Source organism: Hevea brasiliensis, chromosome 16 (genome assembly GCF_030052815.1).
Source record: "Hevea brasiliensis isolate MT/VB/25A 57/8 chromosome 16, ASM3005281v1, whole genome shotgun sequence".
Taxonomy (NCBI): domain Eukaryota; kingdom Viridiplantae; phylum Streptophyta; class Magnoliopsida; order Malpighiales; family Euphorbiaceae; genus Hevea; species Hevea brasiliensis.
In genome coordinates this window covers 17161661-17183038 of record NC_079508.1, presented here as the reverse complement: position 1 = coordinate 17183038, position 21378 = coordinate 17161661, and the positions used below count along the sequence as shown (strand labels likewise).

General features: G+C 35.0%; 1 protein-coding gene, 1 long non-coding RNA gene and 1 other non-coding gene across 3 annotated transcripts; 1 reads left to right on the top strand and 2 right to left on the bottom strand.

Moving 5' to 3' along the window:
- Positions 1-6205: 6205 nt before the first annotated feature.
- On the top strand, positions 6206-6312 carry LOC131175146 (small nucleolar RNA R71). The gene has a single exon (XR_009145307.1). It is a non-coding gene; the product is annotated as a small nucleolar RNA R71 (small nucleolar RNA).
- Positions 6313-11289: 4977 nt separating this feature from the next.
- LOC110642564 (uncharacterized) lies at positions 11290-11886 on the bottom strand. Its single transcript, XM_021794658.2, has one exon. It carries the CDS (start codon positions 11884-11886, stop codon positions 11290-11292), a length of 597 nt encoding a protein of 198 aa, XP_021650350.2.
- A 2464-nt stretch (positions 11887-14350) lies between these two features.
- Positions 14351-20880, bottom strand: LOC131174722 (uncharacterized). Its single transcript, XR_009144956.1, has 3 exons — positions 20585-20880; positions 15119-17353; positions 14351-14996 (listed from the first exon to the last, which is right to left on the bottom strand). It is a non-coding gene; the product is annotated as an uncharacterized LOC131174722 (long non-coding RNA).
- Between the last annotated feature and the right edge of the window lie 498 nt (positions 20881-21378).

Here is a 21378-nt window from a genome sequence, read left to right as displayed (position 1 = left end):
TTCATAATACTTGTAGGTATGGGTCTTAACTATTCATGGTTAAAATTTCAGGTCAATTGGACCTGTTTTGAGTGAGTTATGGCCTAAACACTCACTGCTGCCCAATTGGTCATTTTTCAGGTCTTAATTGCACCTAATCCGAATTGGTCATTTTCTTAGGTCACCTTGCAAGCAGAATTTTGGTATGTTTTCTCAATGAAAGTTGGCACATTTTGTGCCTAGTTCCACCTCCAATTGGTCTCATACCAATTGAGGTTACACATTTAAACTTATTAGCTAAAATGTACACTGCCCTTGGTTACTTTGCTTAACACACATCAATTACACACATTTACCTTGCAATATGTTTACTTCCCTACCAAATCTGTTTTGGTACATTACCAAAACCACATCCCACTTTACATTATCCTCACTTTGGGCAGATTACAATTATCTTCAATACACCAATTAAAGTTCACATTTACAAAGTCTAAATACAATCACATACACACCTAAACATCACTAATTCTCACATACACTTTACAAAATAATTTCATACACATATCCATCAATCCTTCTATGTCAACATTCTGCCAACACTTCCATGAATACATACATTTATTCAAGTGTCCCCAAGCTGCCGAAATTGTCCTTCAACACCAAGTGTCCTACAATTCATTAAATCCCATTCCAAGTGCAAAAATCACCTTATACATGTGAAGTAATTCACTAGGTTATTAAATCATCACAACCAACATAATTCTCATCAATTATATGTACAAATACTTCATCAATACATGATTACATGGCTGCCCAAAAATGGATATCTCAATACTCTTCAAACTTAAAAATTTCCTTCACAAAACCAACACCCATAACATGTACACAAAACTTAACAAAGCTATCTTCAAAAATATTAACTTACCTTATGGTTGAAGCTTGTTAAACCTTGCTTAAACTTCTCAAATTTGGTATCAAACTCTTCCTTGTGATGAGTAGACAAACTTTCATGAAGCCACTTAAGGGATTGGGGTTGAAAATGGGGAGGTTAAGTGAGCTTGCATGAAACGCCCATGGAGTTTTCTCTCACCTTCATTCACGGCAACTTTGGTACAATGGAGAAGATGAAATTTTCTGATGGTGTAATGGAAGTACACCTGCCCCACTATGTGTTTGATTAATCCTTTATTGGTCCACTAACTCCAAATAATCATATAATAAGCCAATTGTGCATTTATTCCACATTAACCCATGATTTTAGCTATTTACTTTAGGTACCACTAAACTAATTTTTCATTTTATTTTCTAAGTGTAATATTATTTATTTTTAATGGAAATTTAGGTCAAAAGACACTTCGGGATGTCAAATGACCATAATGCCCCTGTTCGGGTTGCATTCCCGATTTTTCGGTAACACCGAGGTTTATCCGTTTTTCGATTTCTCACTTTTCTTTGTACTAATTATTTAATTTTTCTTTGATCTTTCTAATGATATTTATTCTTCAATAAGGGTCTATTTAAGTTCTAAAAATGTTTTCCGTGGTTTCGCAGTTGATTAGTCAACGGTCCACGCCGTGACTTCCCGGTGCGGTCACCCATCGCTAGGTTTCCCGACTCGCTTAACTTGATCACATTTCTTTGCTATTATTTTTCCTTTGTTTTTCTTGTATTTCATTATTTTATGTCTCCTCACTCATATTGAAGTGTAGTTCTAGGCATCCTAGCTGTCCAGACAACACTGGTCACCGGAATAGTAGAACGCACTACCGAACTTAGGGGTGTTACATATAAGCATACCTGAATGGAAATGGGACCAGGTCACTATGGATTTTGTTAGTGGTCTACCTCTCACCCAGAAGAAGCATGATGTAGTATGGGTGATGGTGGATAGATTAACGAAGTCAGCACATTTTCTGCCAATTAGGACTGACTACTCACTGGAGAAGCTAGCAAAATTGTATATCAGTGAGATTGTTAGATTGCATGGAATCCCACTTTCCATCATATCTGATCGAGACCCAAGGTTTACATTGAGATTCTGGAAAAAGTTGCAAGAAGCCTTGGGCACACAACTCCGCTTTAGCACAGCCTTTCATCCTCAGACAGATGGACAGTCGGAACGAGTAATCCAGGTAAACCTAAAAACTAATTGAATTTTCACAATTAATAAATTGAAATGATAGTAACAATGTGAATTATGTGATAGATCCTGGAGGATATGTTGAGGAGCTGTGTCATTAAGTTTGAGGGGAGTTGGGATAGATACCTCCCACTGGCAGAATTTACATATAACAATAGCTACCAAGCTAGCATTCAAATGGCCCCGTATGAAGCACTGTATGGGAGGAAGTGTAAAACCCCCGTATGTTGAACTGAATTGGGCAAAGATAAGCTGGTAGGACCAGACTTGGTGAAACAGACTGAGGAGAAGGTAAAGCTAATCAAAGCCAATTTGAAGGTTGCCTCAGACAGACAAAAATCCTATGCCGACCTGAAGAGAAATGACATAGAATATGCGGTTGGCGATAAAGTGTTCCTCAAGGTGTCACCGTGGAAAAAGGTACTAAGGTTTGGAAGAAAAGGTAAGTTGAGCCCTAGGTTCATTGGCCCATATGAAGTCATTGAACATGTGGGACCAGTAGCCTACAAGCTAGCTTTACCACCAGAGCTGGACAAGATCCACAATGTGTTCCATGTGTCTATGCTAAGAAGATACTGCTTAGATCCTTCACATGTCATCTCCATGGAAGAAATTGAAGTACAACCGGACTTGACATATGAAGAAGAACCCATACGGATCCTGGCTTGGGAAGTGAAAGAGTTGAGGAATAAGCAGATTCCACTGGTGAAAGTGCTTTGGAGGCACCACAACACCGAGGAGGCAACTTGGGAATGTGAAGAGACGATGAGGCAACAGTTCCCTCAACTGTTTGCATCAGATAAATTTTGAGGACAAAATTTAAATTAGAGGGGAAGAGTTCTAACACCCTCCCTATAGCAACTCCGTACATTCTACTATTCCGGTGACCAGTGTCGGTCCGGACAGCTAGAACATCCAGAAAAATATTTAAACTAAAGTGAGGAACCATAATTAACTCAAATATTAATAAGAAAAATTTAGGAAAAATTTTAGAAATAAAATACAACAAAGTTAAATGAGCCGGTGCCCTAGCGATGGGTAACCTAGTAGGAAGTTGCGTTCTACTTAACTAGGAGCCACTGGACTCGAGGAAAATTCATAAAATAATTTTTGAGACTCCAGAGAAGGGTCATTGAGGTTCCTATGGCATTAGAATGCCAAGAAAATGCTTAAAAAAAATTTTCAATCGGTATAGACAATTTTAGTCTGTTAAGCTAAACGGAGGGCATTTTGGTCATTTCGCCTTCAAAGGTGATTTTTAGCCGACTTGTCCAGTTAAGTAAATAATTATTATGATACAAAATATGAATAAATATTGCTAAAAATTGAATTGAAATTTAGTAGAAAAGAAAAGAAAGAAAAAGAAGTTAAATTAGGAATTATGATGTCATGCTTATGTAATTAAGAATTTCCACCCAATCACCACTTAACAAAATGGCTTAAGAGATAAAAGGGATACAAAATAAGATAAAAACAAACAAAAAAAATTCCAGCAGCTATATCTTTCCAAACCAGCGGAAATATTAGAGAGAGAGAAAGAGAAGAGAAACTCCATGGAAGCTTAGGAAAGCTTGAAATCACCCACTAAATTACCTTGAAACTCAACTTTGTCTTCACAAAAAATTGTTCATACATCTTGGGCAAGCTAAAGATAGCAAAAGGAAATAGAAAGGAGGAGCTTTGATAAGCTTGGAATTTACTTCATTAAAGGTTAGTGACTAAACTTACTCTTTCTCTTTCAATTCATGTTGAAGGAGTGAAATTGAACGCAAACTTACAAGAAAATTTAATAAACATCATGTGTATGTCTTACTTAAAATTCCAACAGCCTTGGGCTTGGTAGGGTTTTGAAGATTGTTTAGGATGGTAAAAGGTAAGTGAATGCATGATTTGAGATGGAATGGGCTAGGGTTTAGGTATGAAATTGAGACTTTGATCATGCAATGGTGAAAGTAAGTTTTAATGTCAATTAGTGACCATTTAGTTATGTGTGAATGAGAAATGAAGTGGTTTGTGTAGTGTGAATTGAAGTTAGTGTTGCTACCTTGGCTGACCTGTAGGACTAACCATGAGTCCAGCAAGTTTGGACAGCAATAACTGGAGTTGTAGAGGTACAATTGGTGTAAAGCCAATTGGACATGAAACTAGACACATAATGGCACAACTTTGGTGAAGAGACCATGCCTCGAAAACCAAACCAAGATGACCTAAAGATTGCCCTAATCCGGGTGACCTGCATTCTGCCTGGGCAAAATGACCAAATGAACAGTGTTTATTCATTTAGTCATAACTTAGTGTAGAAAGGTCCAATTGACCTAAACTTTTACCAGCAAATAGCTGAGACATAGACCTACAACTTTTATGAAGAAATCTAACCTAAATTTTGACAATAACATATTCAAAAGGTGACCTGTAGTCACTATACAAAATACTATAGATTTGGTCAGTTCAGAAAATCTGGGAAGTTAGCAATCCAGCCAGTTATGGTGTTTAGGCCATAACGTGAGCTACAAAACTCCAAATGGAGTGATTCAAAAAAAGAAATATAACTAGACACAATAAGGAACAACTTTCATGTTGACAACCTTGCCAAATTCTCACTACAAATATGACAAATGGAACAGTAAACACAAGGCTTGAAATCTGAAAATTTTGAATAACTAACATTAAGCTTAGAAATGGTATTGGCAACCAATACCAACAATTTTAGAATGCAAAATGTGGTATGTTGGGAGTATTAAAACCAATGTACCTATTGTCTATGCAAAAGTCAATATTTTTGTTGACTAATAAAATGAATAGTAACACCTAAACATAAATTTCAAGAATTGTATAAATTATGAGTGTAACATGCCCTAGTACACCTAGCAAGATTGGTTTGGATAGGTTGGCATACCAATAGGGTTTTGTTAGCAGTACTGCATATGGCTTTATGACATTCTGTGTTTTATGGCCTCACGTTCCATTCTGTGATAAAATAGCCTTTGGCTATGTTGATTGAGTTATTATACTTGGGTTTTATCCATGATAATTATTACAGCTTATTAGTTGTTCTGTTGCACACCGGGAGACACAATGTGATCGATGGTGTGATGCTCCGAGGTGTTTATTACCCAGTGCCAGTTTACCCGTTTATCCAGTCCAGTTGACTAGTATGGGTTACTCGGGCAATGATAATAAATCTTTCTAAATTTTAATCGAATAATACTGCAATAAATGCCAGATATTAAGTCTACTAAAGATGTAAATATACATTCTACATATTCACTTTATTTTAGTTATTTTATTTTATATTGTTACCACTAAGCAGAATTGCTTAGCGCGTCGCTTTTGCCACGTGCAGGTACTAGAGACATAGCTGGGGAGTCCAGCAGACCTCATACTGAGTGAGCTTTCAGATCTGCACACAGAGTCCAGAGTCACCTCACATTTGCAATGCAATGGTAGGATATTAGGCTACTTTTGATCTTTTGTTTTGTATTTTGTAAACTTTTGTTATGTATATTTTAAACTCATGTAATTATGCTTTTGATGTAATTATTTATGAACTATGTTCAGTAATAAATTGAGTATTTCTTATTGAATTGAGTATGATATAAAATGAATTGAAATTTGAGATAATAAAGTCATTTGAGAAATTGTTGAAAATATGTTGGTGGTTGACTGAGATTGATATTATGATTATATTGGAATTTAATCACATAGTTTTTCCAATTTACAGCCGGCACTCTGCTGAATTTTCTATAAAATTTATGGAAAATTCAGATTAATCAAAATCATAAATAAATGAATTAAAAAGAGTAAATTGTAATGAAAATATGATTTGGTGCTTCAGCACACTGTATGGCATATATTGTTTGGCTACACTGTAGATGGGTAAGAGGTGTCACAAGGACCCCTACAGTTTTCCTTACATTTCCTCTTTCATTTGGCCACTCATAATTATGGTATGCAACCCTTTCTAGAAGTTCAAGTGCTTATGTCACTATTTTCTCCATTAGATCACCCTCTGCAGCTGAATCAACTGTGCTCCTTATAGAGGGTAGTAATCCATTATAGAAATTTTGCACTAATAGCCAATCTTCTATGCCATGGTGTGGACATTCCCTCTGCAGGTCTTTGTATCTTTCCCATGCGTCATAGAGTGATTCTCCTTCCTTTTGTCTGAAGGTCTTGAGTTCAAGCCTCAGTTTTATAGTCTTTGCAGGTGGAAAATATCTTGCTAGAAAAGCTTGAGAAAGGTTTTCCCAAATAGTGAACGTTCCAACCAATTGAGAAAGTAACCACTTCCTTGCTCTGTCCTGAAGGGAGAATAGGAATGCTTTAAGTCTTATTGCCTGATCAGACACTCCATTCATTTTGAAGGTGTCACATAGGGCAAGAAAGCACTGGAGGTGATAGTGTGGGTCTTCTGTTGGTGAACCTGCAAACTGGGTTTGTTGAATCATTTAGAGCCATGCTAGTTTTAATTCAAAGTTGTTGGCTTCCACTGTGGGTCTAGTCACACTGGGCTAAAATCCTTGGACAGATGGTGCTCCATAATCTCTCATGAGTCTTGGTTTGTCATTATTATCAGCCATGGTTGGAATTTCAGGATCTCATTGACCGTGCTCTTGATGTTTCCTTTCCCTCCTGATGGCTTTCAGAATTCTATCTATCTCTGGATCACAGTCCAAAATTTCTTCTTCTGGCCTTGTTCTGGTCATACACCAGATCGAGGACCTGAGAGAAAAGAAGAGAAATACAACCAGTAAAATAAAATTAAATAATAAATATAATTACCTAAATCAGCTAAATTGCCTATCGCTTGATATTACTAAAATCAAAAATTCCCCGGTAACGGTGCCAAAAACCTGTTTGCCTGGTTTTACAACCTCGCAAGTGCATGGATCGCTAACAAGTAATAAAGTGATGAGTAAAGTATCGCTCCCATTAGGAATCTGATTAGCAAGTACCATCTATACAATAATTTTGACTGTTTAGGCTATCGAATACTTAGAGAATGAAGTTTGTTAACCTTAAACACTAGAATGGTGAACTTAAAACGAAATGATTTATTTGAAATAATACTGGAATTAAGATTTCACACTTGAATCTTACTAAGGATGTTACCTCGTTCATTTACTGGATTGAGGATTGTTTACCTTGATGGAAATCAATCCTAAGTTATCCTAAATCCTCTCTCAAGGCATCTGGAGTGTATTTTAATTAACTCAAATCCTACTTTCGTGGTGATCAAATTAATTAAAATCCTTTAAGATCTTTGACCAATTTTAAAGTTCCACAAAGGTATCAGCCTATGTCTAGGTCAGAATTCCTAGGTTCAAGATCTTGATTTTCTAATATTAATCTTCACCTTTCAGTCCTTCAATTAACATCTACAATCATGGCTAAGTGGGTACCAGCACATAGCATGCATTAAGATCACAAGAAATTAAATCAATGAACAAATCTCAAATCCAATAAATAAAACTTAGTGTTCATCCATAATAATAATTACAAGCATTACTCTCTCAAATCTAGAATAAGAAAACTACTCACTCATGGTGAGTTCAGCAAACATCATTGAGAAAAGATAAAAACAGTAAAAAGAAAAAATCATGTAAAAGAAATAAAATAATAAAAATTTGTCTAGGGAGATGAAACGAATGCACTGAAAAGAGTTTGCAGCTTTGATCTTGTGGAGCTTCAGCTGGAAAGCTTCTTTTGGTACTGATGTGGATTTCTCTCCTTCCAAACTCCTCCAAATTGCTGTCAAATGATAAAAGAGAGAGCGAGCCGGCCAGCCTCTTTTCTGATGTTTTCTTTTCTATTTATAATGGTTGCTCTAGGGTTAGGTCATTTTGAATCCAAAAGGCTTTAGGAGTCTCATTTGAATCCGAAAACAAGAGAGGGAATTCTAGTTTGAAAACTGGTTGCCGTAAGGTACACGGCCCATGTGTCACTACACGGGTCCCGGCATGTAGGGCCATGTAACTTGCTGGAGTAGAACTGCGGAGTCCTGCATTGGCATAGAGAGTTTCATGGGTCTGCGCCAACTACACGGGCCTGGTTACACGGGTCGTGTACTATTGTTGCCATAAGGTTCTTCAAACTTGTCCCCAGCAGAGACTTACATGGGTCCCTATAGATTACACGGGTCTACTTACATGACCCGTGTACTTATGTTTCTCCATTGATTCTCTTTGCTTTCTTCTGGCAGAGAGTTACATAGGTCTGGGGCTTGGTTTACACGGACTGTGTACTTTGTATCAGCAGCAATTCTCTGTCTCTTGACTTCTACAAGCTTTCCTTTGCACTTCCATACTCTAGGGCTTCACCCAAACACCTGAAATAATACAGAAAACATGGAATTAAGGGCTTGATAATAGAAATTACAAAAACTAATGAAATCAACTACTATGCATGAAAATACTTGCCTAAATGCTATGAAATAGTATACAAATGTGCTTAAAAACATCTATACAATTCAAGTGTATCACTTAATTTCTTCCAACTTATTGAGCTGTAAAAGCTTCTTTTCTCCAGCACTGTTTAAGTCAAAGTTCTGTGTTTTTATTGCCCAATAAGCCTTATGTTCAAGCTCAATAGAGAGATGACATGATTTCCTAAAGACCAAGCGGCAGGGAATAGTTTCAATAGGTATTTTAAAGGCTACATGATATGCCCACAGTGCATCATCAAGTTTTAAGAACCAATCCTTCCTTAAGTGATTCACTAGTTTCTCAAGTATCCTCTTTAATTCCCTATTCAAAATTTCCACTTGCCCACTTATTTGTGGGTGATATAATATTGCCACTTTGTAAGTTACTCCATCCATTTTAAGTAGTGCTTCAAATTGGCTATTGCAGAAGTGACTTTCCCCATCACTGATTATGGCTCTTAGTGTTCCACACCTTGCAAAGATGTATCTCTTAAGGAATTTGATGACCACTCTAACATCATTGGTTGGTGAGGTTATTACTTCCACCCATTTGGATACATAATCCATACCAACTAGGATATATTTGTTCCCAAATAAAGATGGGAATGGACTCGTGAAGTCTATTCCCCATATATCAAAAAGCTTTACTTCAAGTATTCCATGTGGGGGAATCCCATTCCTTCTTGAGATATTTCCTGTCCTTTGGCATTAACTGCATGTAAGCACAAAGTTTCTCCCTTCTTTGAATAAGGATAGCCAATAGAAACCTACCTACATTATCTTTGCTGATGTTCTTAATGTGCTAAATTATCCTCCATAGGGTGAGGAATGGCAATGTTGGAGTATATGTTTTACTTTCTCCTCTGGAATGCATCTTCTAATGAGGCCATCATTGCATCTCTTATATAGTAGAGGCTCTTCCCAACTATAGTCCTTTATGTCAAATAGAAACTTTTTCCTCTTTTAATTGAACATATTTGGTGGTAGCACTTTACATATAAGATAGTTAACTATATCTGCATACAATAGGGGTTGAGTTATGGACAGGAGGTGCTCATCTAGAAAGGAGTCATCTATAGGCCATGTTATCTATTAAGCTCCCCCTTTTTCCTTGCTTCAGCCTAGAGAAATGATCTGCTACTTTATTGTCGATTCCCTTTTTGTCCTTAATTGCTAAGTCAAATTCCTGTAAGAGGAGTATCCACTGGATCAACCTTGTTTTTGCCTCTTTCTTTTTAAGAGATACCAAAGAGCTACATGGTTTGTGTATACAATGACTTTCAATCCAACTAGGAAGGTCTAAATTTGTCAATTGCAAATACAATAGCCAGAAACTCTTTCTCTATAGTTGCATAGTTGATTTTTGCATCATTAAGCATCTTACTAGCATAGTAGATAGCATGAACCTTCTTGTCTTTCCTTTACCCAAGAATTGCTCCTACTATATAGTTGCTTGTATCACATATGATGTCAAATGATAGCTCTCATTCTGGAGGTTGCATTATTGGTGCAGAAATTAGTGCTTCCTTTATCCTGCAAAAAGAAGCAAGGTAACTTTCATTAAAATCAAAGGCACATCTTGGTTTAATAAGTGTTTTAATGGCTTAGCTATTTTGGAAAAATCCTTGATGAATCTGTGATAAAAGCTTAGATGTCCTAAAAAGCTTCACACTCCTTTGACTAATGTTGATGGTGGCATCTTTCTATGACTTCAATCTTTGTCTTGTCCACCTATATGTCTCTTTCTAAAACTAGATGACTAAGAACTATGCCCTTGTAAACCATGAAATTGAATTTCCCCTAATTGAGTAGTAGGTTTAATTCCTCATATTTTTGTAAATCTTTAGAAATGTTAGTTACACATTCATCAAAAGTAGTGTCATAGACAAAGAAATCATCCATAAGTACCTCCATAATATTTTTAATAAAATAAAAAAATAGCCATTATGCATCTTTGAAAAGTAGTAGGGGTATTACATAGACCAAAAGGCATTCTCCTACAAGCAAAAGTTCCGTAGGCACAAGTGAAAGTAGTCTTTTCTTAGTCCTCTGGGTGAATTGGGATTTAGAAAAATCTAGAGTACCCATCTAAGTAAAAGAAAATAGAATGCTTGGTTAGTCTCTCAAGCATTTGATCAATGAATGGAAGAGGAAAATAGTCTTTTCAGGAGGCACTATTTAGTTTCCTATAGTCAATGCACATTCGCCAACCGATGACTATCCTAGTAGGAATTTGCTCATTGTTTCCATTCTTAATTAGAGTTATCCCACCCTTTTTAAGTACTACATGTACTGGACTAACCCATTTACTATCAGAAATAAGGTAGATTACACCTACGTTTAATAGTTTTAAGATTTCCTTCTTAACTACCTCTTTCATGTTAGGGTTAAGTCTCATTTGATGCTTTATTATGGGTTTGTTGTTTTCTTCCATAGGTATCTTACACACACAAATAGAAGGGCTAATTCCCTTTAAGTCTTCTATTATGTACCCAACTATCTCCCTATGGGTTCTCAATTCCCTCAATACTTGTTCCTCTTTTAGCTTAGTTAGACTAGCACTAACTATTACATGAAAAGTAGAGTTTGAGCTAAGAAATGCATACCTAAGGGTGGAAGGAAGAGGTTTTAGTTCTGCCTATAGTGTTGCTTCTTTGTCATTAGGTGTTGACATGGTTGGGGTTTGTTTCAACTCATCCGCTTGAAGTGCTTAAGCTAATGGTAATGGTGGTCTAGCTTCTAGTGTTCATTGACATACTGTAATTTCCTTATTTTCATCTTTAGTAGTACAGCTACGCGCAATACATGCTTCCAGAGGATCCTCTGGATATCTCTTATTGAACTCCTCCTCAACTAGCTCATCAATAATGTTAAACCTTAAGCACTTATCTATGTCTGACTTTTGTTTCATGGCATGAAATACGTTGAACTCTACTTCCTCTTCTCCCACTTTGAGAGTCAACTGTCTATTTTTAACATCTATAATTGCTCTAGCAGTTGCTAAGAAAGGTGTTCCCAAGATAATAGGAATTTGAACATCCTCCTCCATTTCTAGAATAACAAAGTCAACTATTATAATGAATTTACCAACCTTTAAGGAGATGTTCTCCAAAATTCCTATTGGATACTTCATAGATTTGTCTGTCAATTGCAAATAAATGGTGGTTTGTTTAAGCTCTCTAATATTTACCTTTTGACAAATGGATAAGGGCATAAGATTAACTCTTGCTTCCAAATCACAAAGGGCCTGAATAATATTCATGTTTGTAATGAGATAAGGTATGAAAAAGCTTCTAGGATCTTTTAGCTTTGGAGACAGTTTTTTTGCAAGATTGCACTGCATTCCTCTATGAGAGCCACATCTCATAATCATCAAGCTTCCTCTTGTTGGAAAGTACTTCCTTTAAGAACTTAGCATATGATGGCATTTGAGATAGAGCTTCTATGAAGAGAATGTTAATATAGAGCTACAATAAAACTTTCAAAATTTCCTAAACTACTTTTATAGTTTAGCCTTCTGGAATCTTTGAGGAAAAGGCAATGGTGGTTGGTAGGGCTTTGGTAGCTCCTTCTTCACTTTTTTCTTTTCCTCCTTCTTCTCTTTACCTTTGTCAGCTTGTATCTACTCTCCTTTTACTTGAGTATCAGTTTCACTAGAAGTCTCATCTATTGTCTTCTGATTGGCTTCTAATTTCAAGTCTTATAGTATCTTAAAACTCCTCAAGGTAACTACCTTGCATTACTCCTTGAGGTTTATCTCTAGTTGACTAGGTAGTTTACTAATTGCTTTACTTGAAGAACTAACTTACTTAGTAATTTTTTTCTTAAGCATTTTATTGTGAGTAGCCAATTACTCCATTCTGGAAGAAGCTTTTTTTTATCATCTCATTCTACTATTGTTGAGCTGTTAGAAAGCTTTCTATCATGGATTCCATAGTCAATTTTGGTTCAAGTTATTGAAATTGAGGAGGTGGTGGTGATTGAATTGTGTTTTGACCTTTGTTCTAAAAACCTGGTGGTGCTGGCCTGTATCCATGCTATTTGTTGATTAACTGGTTCAGTTGGTTTTATGAGTTTGACCATGAGAAATTTGGATGGTTCCTCCATCTAGGGTTGTAAGTGTTGCTAGTTGTCCTCTGGTTAAAGTTTCCACTATCATTCATATAGTTCATTTTTTCTGTGGATGTCTCACTATAGTTATTGCATTTTGAGCTTTGGTGTCCTCTTCCACAGTGGTCGCAGAATTGATTTCCAGTCCCAATTGCATTGGCTTGATCTTATCAAGCTTTTTTGAAAGCTAATCAAATTGAGTATTGATCATGTTAAGAGCATCCAATTCTAATACTCCAGCTATTCTCCAGTATCCCCCATTTGACCATTCATAGTTATGATAATCAATTCTCTCTAGAGTTCAAGGGCTTCTGTGGTAGTTTTCTCTTTTAGATCTCCACTAGAAGTTCTAAATTAAGAGCTAGTCCTAAATGCCATGGTGTGGGAACTCCCTCTAAAGATCTGTGTACCTTTCCCATGCATTATAAAGTGATTCATTGTCCCTTTGCTTGAATGTGTTCAATTTGATTCACAATTTAGCAGTCTTTTCCGAGGGGAAGTATCTTACTCAAAAGCTTTGCAAAAGGTCAATCCTGTCAGTAAATGATCCTATAGGTTGAGGTAGTAACCCTTTTCTTGCTTTGTCTTTAAGGGAGAATGGGAATGTTGTGAGTCTAATAGCATCCTTAGAAACACTATTCATAGTGAATGTGTCGCATAGAGAAAGAAAATATTAGAGGTGATAGGGTAGATCTTCCATTGTTGACCCTCTAAATTAAGTCTGTTGAATCATTTAGAACTATGCCGGTTTAAGCTCAAAGTTGTTAGCATCTATTGCTGGTCTCGTAACACTTGGTTGGAATCCTCAAATAGTTGAGGCTCCATAATCCCTTAGGGGTTGTCCTATTATCTACCATGGTTGAAGTTTTAGCTTCCCATTGCTTCTTCTCCCTCTTGATGGCTCTTAGAGTTTTGTCTATCTTTATATCTAATTCAAGTAGTTCTTTGTCTAGTTTAGTTCTAGTCATAAACTAAATAGAAGGCGTGAAAAAGAGATAAGAATAGAATAAAATAACTAATAAAAATTAAATAAAACAAAATATATAAATTAGCTATGTTGCCTATCATCTAATATCAGTAAAAATTCCCCAGCAATGTCACCAAAAACTTATTATGCAAAATCCTGCAAGTGCACTGATCTTTAACAAGTAATATAGAAGTGAGTAGAGTATTATTCCCACGAGAAATTTGTGAGTACTAAACTAAAAAGCAATTGTAACTATTTAGACTACCAAATGTGATGATAGGATTTAAAACTAAATTAACTAGAGCTAATGAAGTAAAGGAAAGAAAAGCAATTGAACTAAGAAAATCAATTAATGAAAGCAATTCCAGAATTAGGGGCTCATACTTCAACTTATTATGGATCCAGTCTCATTTATTCAATAAATTAGAAAATTGTTACTTTGAAAAAAAATAAATTCTAAGTTATATTAAGTCCTCTCTCAAAGCACTCAAGGTGTATCTTAATTAAATTGAACACTACTTTTATGGCGATCAATCTTAATTAAAACCCTTTAAGCTCTTTGATTAATTATTAACTCTACACAGGATCTCAGCCTATCTCTAGGTCAGAAATTTTAAGTTCAATATCTTGATTTTTTAATATTAATCATCACCTTTCAGTCCTTCAATTAATATCTAAAATCATAACTAAGTGGAGCTTTGTACAAAGCATGCATTAAGATCATAAGAAATTGAATCAAAGAATAAAACTCCAAATTTATTAAATAAAATTAATGTAAATCCATAACAAAATTGAAAATGTTGCATCCCTAATTCTAGAATTAAGAAAACTACTCACTCATGGCAAGTTTAACAATCTAAAGAAATAGAAAAAAAGAACCCTAATAAAAGACTCTATAGCTTTGGACTTTGGGAACTTAGGTTATGAATCTCTCCCAAGAGCTTTGGTGCAAATCTCTACAAATTGCTAAGCTTGAATGTAAAGGGTGTGATCCCTTGCTTGTTTCTTACTTCTCATATTTATATATGGCGTAAAAACCATCAATTCAGAGTCTTAGAGGCCTCAGAAGTCTTCCCAAGTCATGCGAATAAAGTTAGAGTCTGTACTAGCGCATAGTACGTGACTCATGTACAATTACATGGATCAAGGCCATGTAAGTCTTTAGAATCATGAAACGGCTCTCAATTAGAGGTATAAGAAGTTACATAGGCCAAGGACCATTACACGAAATCCTGTACATAGCTCATGTATCGGTCCTTCCCTGGCAGCAGGTTGCATGAGTCAAGACCTCCATTGCACAAGCTATGCAATTCTCCCAGTGGTCGACTTGTACTTTTTCACTTTCGAACTTGTTCAATCATGTTGCATCAAATTACCTGATAACACACAGAAATTAAGAAATTAAGCAGAATCAACTCAAAATCCTAAAATATAATAAAACTAACTAAAAATCACGCAATTAACTAATAAAATGCAAGTGAAATGCAATAAAAAGTACCTTAAAATACTAATATAATACAAGTGTATCACATAGCCACTGCATGCTGATCATTATTCCATTGCTATTTAGAATCGAACGATCGAGGATGATATTGTGTGATAGTGGGATGTCAAAAATCGTGAATTTTGTGTAAATCTCTCTCTTGAATCCTTTGTTGCATAAGATCATTGCTAGATTTACAGTTTCGAGTATGGGAATTATCTTATCTCTAAGGCTGACCAATGGGTACCTCACCTTTGCCAAACTATCTATTTATGGCCAAGTTTCTCGAACAGCTCTTTGGTGATGAGGTTGACTAAGCTTCCTGTGTCAATCAACACTCTATATGCTGTGAACCTACACATCTGCATAAAGACCATTAAAAGGTCAGAATGTGGTTGTTTTACCTCATGGTCACTAGGACCGAACACATGATGATCTCCTCGCTCAGCTCTTCCTTATCAACCAAGAGGATTGTTCTGTTGGTGCTGCTACTGCTGGCCTCTGATTACCAAACTTCTCAGTGGTCAGCCCTCCTACAATGACATTAATTACTCTAATTGGGTCATCATCCTTCTTAGTGATGGTGATATCTTTACTTCCGGAGGTTAATCCCCTTCTTTGTGATGGTCTGTCATCCTGGCTATCCCTTGCAAACCTTCTAAGCCGACCATCCCTAATTAGTCGCTCAATATCATCTTTGAGCTACCTGCACTCATCAATGTTGTGACTGTGGTCCTCATGGAACCTGCAGAACTTGCTTTTGTTTTCCTTTCTTGAAGTGTCTGGGTTGAGCCTCTTTAGCCATTTTATCTGTTTGCCATTCTTCTAGATCCATATTAGGACTTTGGATATCACCTCGTTCAATGGCTTATAGTTATGGAATCTCTCTTTGCTCTACTCAGTGTTCTTATCTGAGCAATAACCTCTTCGATTTGAACTATAATTCCTCCTATTCTGCCTCCTCTAATTATTCTACTCAAACTTCCTTTCCTCACATAGAGCTTGTCACTCATTATCCAATTACATGTACTTTTGAACTCTCTCTATCAACTAGTAGTAGTCCATCACTGGTTTTTTATCAATGAATTAAAGAACTTGATGTTCCTTGTCCCCTTCTTTAAGGCATCACATGCAATTTCATAGTTCAAGTTGTCAACCTATATTGATTCAGCATTAAATTAAGCAATGTACTCCCTCAAAGACTCCCCCCCTCCTGCTGCTTTACCTTCTAAAGGTCCGAAGATAGGTTTTTCAATGAGATGTAAGAGATGAACTTATTCTTAAACTCAATGGCAAGCTAGTGAAAATTTTGGATTACCCGGGCTTGAGACGTTGGTACCATTTTTGAGCTAGCATGGTTAGTGTTATTGGGAATACCCGACAAAGGTGGTAGTCATTCACATTCTGGAGCATCATCATTGTTCTAAAATTTGCCACGTGGCTCCTCAAGTCTGTTGTCCCTACATACTTGTCTAAGACAATAAGCTTGAACTTTGGTAGGAACAGTTCAGCCAATATTGGTTCAGACAGCGGAGACTCATCCCCAATCCTAAAATTTTCTTCCTCCACCTACTTCCGATACCTCTAAAAAGCTTTCACCAAGCCCTAGTTCACCTTTAGTTGTGGTGACTCATTAAAAAGTTCTTCTTGTTCGTCTGTCTATCCTCTAAGTCTTTGTCCCTGTGTTAACCTTAGGACTTATTCCTCTAAATTTAACTAGATTGGCCTCTCTAAATGGTGCTCTTGGATAGAGTTCTGCCCCAAAGGCAACTGCTTTAGGCGATGCATTGGTTCCAGGGATTAGCCCCTTTAAGAAAGCAAATTGGGCCTCCATTTTCCTAATGCGCTAGTGAACTTACTTTGGTGTTATCCTTATGGTGGGCCCTACTGGTCAAGCTTGTTAGGAGGCAATCCGATATTGCTTGGCGATGCTTGGGCACTAGCAGTATTAGGACTAATCATATTCTGGGTAGTCGCAGCTGCTAATGGGTTAGTCCTAGTCATTGGAGTCTTAGCCACCACATTCTTGCCAGCGTTTCTGAGTTTTGTAGCCATTGAAAATAGCAAAAAAACATAAAAGATGGAAGTAAATTAGGATTAGAAATTAAACTCACAAGAAGCACAGAAAATGAAGAAAAAGAAAGAAATGGTTTTAGATGTGGGATATCAGTCGATAATCTGAGTTTCCCACAGATAGCACCACTAATGCTACTGTGAATCTCTAAAATCCAATCCTGGTGCCACATAAGCCTGTAAAACAAAGAAATGAGAGGTCAGTGGCCTTCTGGCCAGCCACACTAACACTCAAGTTAGAACTTATAAATAGATAGTGTAAATGAAAATTAGATAGTAAATGAATAGTAATTTTGGCAGAATTTTATGCTTGATTAATGGCAATTTCTAATATTTATAAGCTTAAGTAAAATAGCCGTTGTTGCTATTTGCCACAATCTTGGAAGTTGGGTTGATATCCTAATATTGTCTCCTATGAATTAGGGCTTAATCTTGACTTGACAATATTGTTGTTCAGTATATGTGATGCTCAACTTAACGGGCGAGCATTAACACTGCTTCTCCTATCATTCTGTTACTATTCGGTTAGGGCCTAGAATGTACTGTCCTCTGCTCGACTCAATTTTGTTTGGTCTAGATGGTTGAGTAGCCTCTTGCTCGATTTGACCCTTTGACTGAGCGTTAAAACTTTAATTGCTACATTGAATCTTTTGTTACAAGCACTGACCATTTGACTTGGTTTTAGGCGAGTAGTATCAAAGTGTAACCAAAAAATATATATATTAACAAAAAAGGGGTACGTGTGAAGTTATTCACTAAATGGATGTGAGTTATGCTGAGATGGAAATTTCAACACTTGGGGCGCAAGTATGACTAGCGTGCAAATTGCGAACGCTAGTATGAGTGGCGTCAGTTTATAGTGCGATGATTCTCTGACATATGACTAGTGCCCGGAAGCTACTTATACAAGCGTTTTAAGGGACAAGCTACTAAAAGTCACATGCAAAACACAATGTGCAGCGTGCCAGATTCGGTGCATGAGAAACAAAGTAATGGACACTATTAATAGCAGTGTTTTGATAGTGTCAGAACTCGAACGGTAGTATAAGTAGCCCTCAAAAACTCTCGTGTGAACCGTTATTTGGGGCGCTAGCAAGTAGGGTCCAGACCAAATTTAAGTCCCTTTGCTCTCATGTTTTTCCGTGTATCTCCTCACAAATCTTCTCTGCACTGATAGCTTCCGGCAATCACAAATTTTCTCTGCGTAAATATCTTCATAATCTGATTTGTTTTCAATATCAACCATTTCACGAGCATTTTACACACATTGACATTAAAAATGAAGGTAAATACTTTTATTGTTCAATGAAATTTTTTGTTATTTATTATATACTTTAGTCTAATTTTCTAAAATTTTTGCAGGCCTTGTAGATTGTTTTATATCATAGATTTAAAGTTGTATTATGTTAATTAAATGAAACAAGTAAAAGGTGATATCTTTTATTTGTAAATAATCAATTAATTAGGTGGTACATTAATAAAAAATGCATATGATTATTCCTGTTCTGGTGAAAGTATATTAGTAAGATAATTATTTATTATTTAAAATAAAAATATTTAAATTATAAAGTGAAATAATGTAGAGATATCAAAGTTAAGCATTACTATTGGAACTACTATTGAAAAAATTATCTTTTTAAATATACTACTTAGAGAGTATTAAAAAATAATTTAAAATTAAATTTGACAAGTTTTAGTCATAAAAATATTAAAATAATAAAATATTTTTTTTTCAAATTTTTTTATAATATTTAAAATAGTGCTTTTACTCAAAAAAGTAAATTTTCTCTCTAAACTCAATACCAAACAAACACAGAGAATAATAACAGAGCAATTATTTAGCATGCTAATCCAATGCTATTAGACTTGGTTTGGAGGTCGATCCGCCAGAAGGATTGAGTTGATGATTCAATGATACAATTAATGAGTCAATAATTTAACCAGTGGATTACTAAAAAATTAATTAAATATTAATTAAATATAACACTTATTAATATAAATAAATAAAATTAATTAATTAAATTTTAATTTTTAAAATAAAAATTTAACATTTATTAAATTATATTTATATAAATTTTAATAGTATTTTCAAATTTCACTTAAAAATATTCAAGTAATATAATATATAAAACATTTCTATAAATATTTAATTATTTTTTAATATTCATGAAAATATTAAGTATATATTAAAAAGTAAATAAATAGTGAGTCCAATATTACATATTATTTTTATACTTGAAGTACCAAAATCCATGCATCAACCCAATAGCAATAGATGGAAAATATTTGTTATTATTTTTCAGTTAATGTAAAACATTTAAATATTTTATTTTTCGTTCATGTTACTAAACTATTTAAATTTTAAAATGAAATTTTGTTGATCAATAATTTATTCCTAAGTTTCAAACATAATAATATACTATTATAATAAATGTTTCCTACATGATAAAATTTTAATTAATTCTTAATTTCAACTGAAATATTATACGACTATCTACCTAATGTACTATTCTAAAAAAACTTTTTACAAATAATTTATTATAAAATACTTTTGTACAAATTTACTGTGATTTTTATGTTTATCCAAGCTAATTAAATTACAATATAAAAAATGTAAACATTTTAATTTTTTACATCAATAATCTATTCCTAAATTTCAAATCCAATAATATACTATTATAATAAAATTTTCCTACATAATTTATAATAAAATAAACAATTTTCCTCATAATTAATTTATTCATAAGTTTCAACTCAAATAATATAATATTATCTACCTAATGAACTATTATATTTTATTTTTTTCTAAATAATTTATTATCCAATATTTTAATCACAATTTTATATAATATTTCGTTTTATTTAAAAGTATAAATTTTTTCATTAATGTAACTAAACGATTTAAATTTAAAATTTGCATTACAATTTATATTAATGTCAATTTTTTTTCCTCATAAATTTTTTCCATTAGTTTCAAGGCCAATGATAAACTATTATCTATCTAATATACTGTTATATTATGATTTACGGCAAAATTTGTTACAATATAAATTTATCAAAATAAGCCCAATGATTTTCGGTTAACCTAAAATATCTATATATATATATTAATTAATGCTACTAAACTATTATACTTTTCAATTTTTAATAAATGCCTAACAAGATTTTAATTTCCTTCCTAAATCATTTATTTCTTTATAAAAATAACTTCAAACAAAAACCTCATTGGCATGTATATTGTCACCTCCATATCTCTAACTCTAAACCTACATGCATATATAATAACATGCATGCAGAAAATCACATTTTCTTTTTTTACAAATATTATAAACATCACATTATGCATACTCCATATTTCAACAAATTCAACACATTATATATATAACACATTATAATCAACTCAATTACCTTATACTGCCGATTCGTTCAAGGAGAGAGTGCGAGTCTTTAGTGTTTCAATCAACCACCTAAAATACCCTCCACCGAAGCTTCAGTGGGTGCACCAAAACAAGACAAATTTCTGCTTAAAAAAAAAAAATTCTCCAAGTATGTTCTTTCACCGAGAGGGAGTGAGAGATGAGAGACAAGAGAGAGAGCCAACTTCCTCAGCTGCAACAGTCCACCGAGAGTGAGTAAGAGATTAGAGAAAATTTGAACGTATGCGTGAGGATGATAAATGAAGCTGGTGAAACTGGTGGCAATGAAGTCCGGACACAAGTGTTAGAGGCGTGCAAGTCTGCAGCTAGAATTAGTGGCGTGCAAGGTACAGAATCTGGCGGAATGATTGCTCAAGCAGTCTGCACGCTATCAATAATAGCGTCCAAAGTGGAACGTCCAGAGTTTGTACGCTAGTCATACTTGTGTTAGAGGATTTTTTATTCAGTGGGACCCACGTGCATTGTATAATTTTTCGAGGACGTGCATTGTATAATTTTTCGAGGGCGTTGAGCCTTCCACCTCAGCACAACTTACCCATTTGGTAAGAAAGTTACCACTCGCCCCTTACTTGTTAATAATTCTTTTGGTCACACCCATTTGGAGAAAAAAAGCCCGTTGTGCTTCCTTCCTAACTCAACTTTCTATGAATGAAGAGCCTCAAACTGGTTACCGTTCCAACCCCAAAACTATGCAAAATTCTTTTGCCCAGATGGTTCATTCTGCTTAGGCACCAACACTGCATTATCATCAGCAACAGAATGTCT